The following is an 8,347-nucleotide window of genomic DNA, read 5'->3' on the forward strand; positions in this document are numbered from 1 at the left end:
TTACTTTTATTAAAATCTACGAGTATATAGAGTACTTTTATATTTTGCTTTTAGAAAATTCTCTTAACATAAAAATCTATCATTATATTATAATTTTATAATTTTATATATTTCTAATGAATTTTGTTTTCCATTTATATAATTATATTTATCTTTTAAGTATTAATATTAATTAGTTAATATTAATTTTTAACTTTTTGATTTAGAGGTTCTAATGTTTATTATTTATTTATTTATAATAATATGTTAATTTTTATCATTTTATAAATTGTTTGGAACAAATGTTTTCATTATAAATATATTAATAAAACCAACTATTTTAAATATTATTTTATCATTATTCAACAAAAATATTTTTAGGAAAAAAAGATATACTGTTCGCCATTTCCAATTTGTCCAGCTTTGGGTACTGTGACCAACTCCAATGATTGCATCGATAACGATTACCACCGCGGACAACTCCATCGCCACCGGTAGGCCCACCGTGGCATTCACCACTCCACAAAACTACGCCACCAGACTGTCTCAGCTACTCACTCTCAAGTCTCTCACTCCCCTATGGTGTCCGACCATCATCACCGGACCCACCCCGCAAATTCTCTCCTCCCTAGCCCTCCACCTCGCTCCCTCCACCATTTCTTCCATCTCCGCCGTCGTATTCCCTTCCCGCACCGCCATCACCGCATTCTCAACCGCCATAAAATCACTAGCAACTCCTCTTTTACCTACGAAGGGCGATTCATTCATCGTCGGCGCCCTAGGTAAAGACGCAGAGCTAATTGACACTGAATTTTTGCTTAATTTTTGTTCAAATATTGATAGAATCAGGGTTTTAGTTCCTCCAACGGCGACTCCGACCGGTCTAGTCCAATTGCTTGGGGCTGGAGGTGGTCGCAGAGTGTTGTGTCTAGTTCCGGAGGTAGTCGGACTGGAAGAGCCTCCGGTTGTTCCGAATTTTCTCAGGGAGCTACAGGCTTCCAGTTGGTCGCCGGTTAGGGTGGATGCGTACCAGACAAGGTGGTTAGGACCATCATGCGCGGAGGAAATAGTGAATAGGAGTGAGGCAAAGACGGAGGAGGGAAATGGATTGGATGCTGTGGTATTTACCAGTAGTGCGGAAGTGGAAGGGTTGTTGAAGAGCTTGAATGAGTTAGGATGGGATTGGGAGACGGTGAGGCGTAGATGGCCGGATTTGGTTGTGGCAGCGCATGGGCCGGTCACAGCGGCAGGAGCCGAGAGGCTGGGCGTCGACGTTGATGTTGTGAGTGGCAGATTTGGTAGTTTTGATGGCGTTGTGGATGCTCTACATGTTAGGCTGCGAGGTTTGGGTTCTAAATGCATGTAAATATGTCTAAATTGGCCAATTATGCGTTTTTCCTAATAATACAACACAAATTCATCTGTTGTCAATTTTTTTTTGGTGGCTATATCAATCTTGTTCATGATTGATATACTAATTATAATTATAATTGTTAAATGTTATGAAATCAATAATTGCTAGCTCTTTTCGATACAATACCACACAGTTGCTGATCAGCTTGAAGTTGGATCTAATTAAGAATTGTGTTGTTATAAGAAATAATATTGTCGTTATAGTACACGAAGTTACTAATTAAGAGGCAGACCTTTAAACATATCAATTAAGAGAGGCAAGTGGTTAAAGTGAAAAGAGAATTAGTGCAGGTCTTAGTTAGGTGGCAATTGCTCCCCTTGGTTCTCAAAACCAGCCAATATGACACACTGGGTTCAATTCATATTGATTCCTAACCAGTTCTAGTTTCATTTTGGTTTCAATTTCGAACCTGGCCACCTTTAGCTTATTACATATCACGGGAGATAATTATACATTTCTTAAAATATCAAAGCTATCTTACTAGGTGATAGATGTAGAAAGAAACTGTAGAGAATCAATTACTCATGCATATTCTTTAATAACAATGATAATTAGATGATATTTTTAATGTTACAACTTGGCTAAAAGTCTAAACTTTTTAGTCTCTGGTATGCTTTTATAACCTTTAATATCTGTACAGAAAACAGAAAAGTAGGATGCGTATTGTCTTTGTAAAGTTTCATTTTCCTAGTTTGTGTGATATTCGAGTTAATCCTGGTCTATTTTACTTCCGGTTTAACAAAATCTACTAAATATTTGATAACAGAAAGTTTACTTTGTTGTGCTGAATTTTGGCTACAATGCTTTAAGAATATGAACATTAAAAGGCTTTTACTTTGCAAGAAAATAGTGTCATATTCTTCTCTCTTTTCCTGCTCAAGCAAGAATGGAAGAACTATTTGTAATTATGAAAAACTCTTAATGTTGTCATGTGCATGTGTGATTATTTTCCTCTTGATTTCTATGTTTTCTGAAATTTTCCTGTTCTTTTCATTTTTATTTTTATCGTTATTACTACTGTTAAGTCTGTTATCATAATTTTTATTTTTACTTTTTTCCTCTTCAACCTGTCTATCATTGCTAGTAAAAGCTTAAAAGATACATGCATGCATACTCCCTAGAAGTTAATCAGGAGCATAATTGCTCTCATTAGTGTAATTAAAATTTAAATTTCCCCTCTTTCAAAAAAAAAAATTTAAATTTCCCCAGATCAAATAGTTTTGCTCCCTAACTTTTTGCACTATGAGACAGGTACCCGTAGCTGATTTTGTAAACTCTACTAGGAATTGGAAATAAGAAGATTGATTAGAAGATCAAGATACTTAATAATTAATTAATTTTGTATTATGATAAATTCCTTTCTTTTTTTAAGAAATACACAAACTTAGAGGCCACTATATTACATCAAAACATTTGTAGTAATTACTACACAACCAGTCTATGAACCATATAAAACACAAACACACACTCATATCAGCTAGCTACTTGTTGTATCTATAATATTCATTAATCTGATAACGTTTAATTGACAGTATTACTATCTGGCTTCATACATTCTGTTATTTTCTCTGTGACTTGAGCCCTGATAAGAGCTTTACTGCATCTTCCATTGATGGTTGATCAGTTGGCCTACTTCTTGTGCAGAGTAAAGCAACTTCAAGAACCATTTTTACCTCCTCTCTGATCGACTCAGAAGAACCAATTTCATTCTCATTATAAATTTCTCTTAAGAGTACCTCCTTAGGTTTGCTCTGTATGCTTCCTCTGGCATTCGCATGTCGACCATTGGTCAAAATTTCCATAACTATCTGTCCAAAGCTGTATATGTCTGCGTAGAGCTCCTCTTTTATGATGCTGTTTAATTCACCTGTTCAAATAATGTAAAACAATGTTAAAATCCTGTTTATTTGTGCTTCTATTTCAAAACTGCAATCAGAAAGGAATATAAACTGTAATATTCTATCTGCTCATGTTTGTAAGGACCAAGGAATATTGACTTTGAACAGTATTTGTACTTGGACAAAGCAATGACTTTCTTGGTTAGACTTTTCTAATTTTCACAGAAAGTTCTGTCCTTCATTCCTTCCATTTTGCTTCCAGACATTCTTGCAACTTTAATATTATAACTTTTAAGTCATTTGATTCAGAAACAGGAACCCATGGTGTAGAAAATCCTAAACGTATGTTTGGTAAGGAATACCTGTTTCTTTCAAGGAAATTGTTGCAGGAGATGAGGCTTTTGTCATTTCTGCTAGGCACTTAATCCCAAATTCAGCCAAATGGGGTTCCATATTTTCATCAAACACTATATTACTTGACCGCAAATCTCCATGGGGCATTGCTGGATAACATTCATGGTGAAGGAAGCAAAGTCCCCTTGCAATGCTAATGACAAGTTTATATTTAACAGCCCAATCCCTCTTCACATTGATTTTCTCTGCTAAATTCCCGTTAGGCAAGTAGTCATACAAAAGATAAGCTAATTGCTTGTTGTAGCAAAATCCCAATAATCTAATCAAATTCCTGTGCCTTGCATTTCCCATTCGTGTAATGAATTCTGTCACTGTCTTCATTCTTTTTGCTTCAAATTCAATCTTTTTCACGGAAACTGTTATTCCTGTTGGCAGAACTGCTTTGCAAACCGAAGCTGATAATGGTGGCATTCGTTCCATTGTGTCTGTGGAACTAAAGCTTCTCAAAACATCATTTGCAGTGAATCGAGGGAGTCCACTGAATGAAACCATTTTCCATTGGCCTTTACTTCCTCTTCGGATATAGAATATTCCCCAAGCTGATGCTACAATGAACAAAACTACACCTGCGCTCAGCAGAAGTACCCATGTAAGCTTCCTTGTGCCTTTACTGCCAAATATTGACATTGAGGCATGACATGGTTGCAGAGGAGTCCCGCACAGCTTTGGATTTCCAGTAAATGCACTTCTACCCATCAATCTAAACACATTTTTGGAGGGAATAGAACCAGAGATATCATTAAACGACACGTTAAGAAGAACTAAGCTTGAAGATTCACCAAACTTTACCGGTATTGAACCACTGAAGTTATTACGTGATAAGTCAATGAAACTTAAAGCTGGAAGACTTGCAAGCTCTTCAGGTATATTTCCTGTAAACTTATTATTAGCTAAATCTATCTTCCCAAGAGCCCGACAATTAGAGATGCTAACTGGGAGATTTCCTGATAGATTGTTCTTGTGCAGTTCAATAACAGAAACAGATTTACAGGAATGGAAAGGAGGAATATTGCCTGAGATGTTACAAGCTGAAGCTGAGAAATTCTGCAGAAGTGGCAAAGACCATGTTTTTATTGGGATGTTACCTCCAAGACCTGGATTATTAGAGATATTGAAATATTGAAGCTTTGAAGCTTCAGAAATATCCGAAGGAATACCACCGGTAAATTTGTTTGTGGAGAGGTCTAGATATGTAATATCAGGAAGTTGCTTAAATTTCAAAGGGATCTCACCTGAGAATGAATTGTCTTCGATTCGAAGACGAACAAGTGAGGAACAATTGGAAATGGATGGTGAAAGATTACCAGTAAAATAATTCGAAAACAGGATCAACTTGAACAACACACCTCCTGCGCAAATATCTGGCGGAATGCTGCCCACCAAATTATTTGTAGACACATCAATCCATTTAAGCTTTGAGTTCTTGCCCAAGTCCTGTGGTAGTGACCCAGAAAAGAAATTGTTCCATATTAGCAGAGTATCCAATGATGGAAGTTCTGCAATGCCTTTTGGGACAGTACCATTCATTTCATTGTACATGAGACTTAACAGCTTGAGATTTTTCAACTCTGCAAAACTTTCTGGTATTGGACCAGAAAGTTGATTATCAGAAAGATCTAAGCTTGCAAGAGGCAAGATTCTGCTAAACTCCCAAGGGACTAATCCAGTGAGTTGGTTTCTAAAGAGGAATAGTGAATGAAGCTTGGTAAGATTGGAAAGTTGTTTTGGTATGGAACCCGAAAGACTTGCTCCTGCTATATCAAGATATTGAAGCTCACTCATATTACCCAATTGCCGTGGAATACTTCCTTTATATGAATTATAGCCAATCTCCATATGGGTCACTGTCTTGAGTTTTCCTAGCTCTGGTGGTATGCTGCCACTTAAAAGATTGCCTGCCAAGTGAATAAACTCAAGGCTTTTGAAAGAACCATAGACTGATGGGATTGGCCCTTCAAAGTAGCTTCCAGCGAGATTAAGAATCTTGAGATATTCCAGTTCTGAAACTTCAACAGGCAATGGACCTGAGAAGCTGTTACTAAAAGCATCAAGAACAACAAGATTTCCAAGATTGGAAATCCCACTTGGAAATTGACCTGAAAAATTATTTCTGCTGAAATCTAAGCTTCTTAGATTGATTAAATCGAAAATTTCAACTGGAAACTGACCAGAGAATGAGTTAGAACTGAGATTTAGATCAACAAGTTCAGTAAATACACCAAAATGCTTCCCTGGTAATGCACCACCAAGATTTTTCATAGAAAGGTCTAATGCAATAACAAGTGTGGAGTTTTTGTTGCATTTTACGCCAGACCAAGAACAAGCCTGAATTTTCTTTAATGGGTTTTCTCCAGAAGGCAATAACCAGTCAGCTAAAGTGTTACTATCATCAATAAGTTCTGATTTCAAGTTTAAAAGAGCTTCTGAGTAAGGATCAGTTGCCAAAAGAACTGAAACGAGTAATATAAAGATCAAGAAAACCTTCAAGTACAAGAGATGGAATATCTCCATTGGAAACAGCAGCAGAGAAAGAAGGAAGGAGATCAACTATGGACACTCTTAAGATAAAAAAGGAAAAAAAGAAAGAAAAGAAAAGAAAATGTCAGTGTTTACAAGAAGGGTCTCAGGTCTGTGATTTTATTGGTGCATGGGGACTAGAGAAAGATTTTGCATAAAAGAAGGGGATTAGTTGATATTTGAGAATATTATTGGGTTACTTTCAGAGGCAAAAATGGACCCTTTGGGTCATAGTTTATTTGGATGGTGTTTGCCACTGGGGAATATAGCTTTTCTTTTTCCATCTTGTGGCATCTTTTTCTTGCTTTTTCACCAGAGAGAAAAAGAAAAGAAAAGAAAATGTAATACGTTTATCTGCACCGCCGTGTATAATTATTAATTTGAAATGTTGCTTTAAAATAATAATAGTAGTAATAATTAAAAAAAGAAAAAATGTACGAGACATGAGACATGAACCGAATCATCCATATCCCTGTTATTTTAATTATTTTACAGATAAAGTTTCCAATATATTCTATATTAGTCTGGTTGGATGATTTTTAGCATAATTGAAGATTATAATTAAAGTGTAATCATTAATTTAGAGGCTATAATATAAGAATCACGAAAGGCATTTCAATTAATTACTAGGTAATTATCATGATAGATACTGTTTTGACTTATAAACCATAAGTATAATTTTTTATTTGTTCGTAATCTGTTTTCATGTTCCGATTAGAGGTAATTTCGAATCTTTGGTGTTTTACAGATAAAGTTCGTCGCAGAAGTAATCGAATTTCGTATTATAAAAAATTTCACTTATTATAAAAGTTTTATTTTGCAATTGTGATTTTTAAATTATTTTCAGCATTTAAAACTATATTTAACAAACAAATTAGTTAAGAATTTTTATGTACTTTTATTAGCATTTTTGACCAAAAGATTGAATTGAGAGATGGAAAATGACAGTAGCAGGTGATACAGAAGAAGAGTAAAGAGTAAAAAGACAATAGCTAGAGTTGATAAAAGCAATTCTTTTTTAGCTAAATTATGATTATGATTAGGTAAGCCTTTTGTGCCAAAGAAGGACATTAAAGGTGTCGTCCACACCACACGTCTACTGTAAGACCTTGGCGTCTTTCGAGGTCCATTTCCTTATCCAATTATTATAATTAACGTCTCTAATACGGTCCTTTCCAATTCAAATTAACTTCTCTCACTGTGTCCTGTGGATTAACAACTTTTTGCGGCTTTGGAGTTAGAATTATGATTAAATATAAAATATTCGAGAGACCACGAAAGTTTTTATCTAATTAGTTATTTTTAAACTTTTAATGATGATAAATCTGTAATTCTTTAAGATAATAATTTTTTTTTCCCTTAATCAGATGTATCGAGTTGTTATTGTAATATAAATTAAACGCATTATTCTTTTTTTAACATAGAAAAGAGAATCTAAACCTAGATCTATTGTCAACTTATATACACTTACCACTAAATTATGTTTTGTTTTATATCAGAGTAAAATAAAATAAAAAGATAAATGTACAAAGGATCTTGGACACTGAACTATCTTGGTCTAGCAAATGCATGCAGAGGAGGGCACCACTTCAATAGTTAAATAACTTAAATTAAAATCTATGAATGGTCCAATTGGGTATTTTGTTTCGACAAGAAAAAAAAAAAAGAAAAAGACTTGGAGCTACAGATAGCACAAGCCCAAGGGTCTTAAAGTGCAATGGACACAAAAAGCAGGCTATGCTGCAAACATTTTTGGTCTTATATATATATATATATATATATATTATCTTCCTTGCTGGTAAATAATGTCTCTATGTCTATATATATATATATATAGGAAACAGTGCAATTATAAAAACAAGGAAGAAAACAATAAGGCTCTAAAATTTTGGTATTGAGTAGGAAGTAACATTATCACATCACAAGAAGAGGGTCCCTGGTTCTGGCTGGCCCTGCCTGCTTGCTGCTTCCTCTTCCTGCAGAAAAATCACAACGAACCCGTGATGCTAAGTATAACCTCCATTTGCTATAATTACGTCTCAATTAATAATGGACTGTAAACCTGTCCTCTCCTCTTCCGTGAAGCCATTAATTTCTGCATTCTTTCCAACCAAGTGAATGACCTTCTGCAAATGTACTTGGCTGAGAGTGTTCATCAAGTGCTATAAATTCCCAAATCAACTCT

General features: G+C 35.1%; 2 protein-coding genes across 2 annotated transcripts; one reads left to right on the forward strand and one right to left on the reverse strand.

The window, feature by feature from the left end:
- Positions 1 to 345: 345 nt before the first annotated feature.
- On the forward strand, positions 346 to 1,410 carry LOC105633463 (uncharacterized). Its single transcript, XM_012216051.3, has one exon. The coding sequence runs from the start codon at positions 425 to 427 to the stop codon at positions 1,343 to 1,345; it is 921 nt and encodes a 306-aa protein (XP_012071441.1). The 5' UTR covers positions 346 to 424; the 3' UTR covers positions 1,346 to 1,410.
- A 1,302-nt stretch (positions 1,411 to 2,712) lies between these two features.
- On the reverse strand, positions 2,713 to 6,501 carry MOL1 (Leucine-rich repeat transmembrane protein kinase family protein). The gene is made up of 2 exons (XM_012216052.4): positions 3,594 to 6,501; positions 2,713 to 3,260 (listed from the first exon to the last, which is right to left on the reverse strand). Exons 1-2 carry the CDS (start codon positions 6,154 to 6,156, stop codon positions 2,953 to 2,955), a joined length of 2,871 nt encoding a protein of 956 aa, XP_012071442.1. The 5' UTR covers positions 6,157 to 6,501; the 3' UTR covers positions 2,713 to 2,952.
- Between the last annotated feature and the right edge of the window lie 1,846 nt (positions 6,502 to 8,347).

The sequence above is a fragment of the Jatropha curcas genome, chromosome 8, assembly GCF_041381405.1.
Source record: "Jatropha curcas cultivar XTBG-Jc1 chromosome 8, XTBG_Jcur_1.0, whole genome shotgun sequence".
Classification (NCBI taxonomy): Eukaryota; Viridiplantae; Streptophyta; class Magnoliopsida; order Malpighiales; family Euphorbiaceae; genus Jatropha; species Jatropha curcas.

What these genes read in the sequence shown, in the direction of transcription:
- LOC105633463 (XM_012216051.3), top strand. Translation starts at nt 425, where the DNA reads ATGATTGCATCGATAACGATTACCACCGCGGACAACTCCATCGCCACC.
- MOL1 (XM_012216052.4), bottom strand. Translation starts at nt 6,156, where the DNA reads ATGGAGATATTCCATCTCTTGTACTTGAAGGTTTTCTTGATCTTTATA. An exon ending in AATTTCCTTGAAAGAAACAG is followed by an intron (nt 3,261 to 3,593) that starts GTATTCCTTACC and finishes TTATTTGAACAG; the next exon opens with GTGAATTAAACAGCATCATA.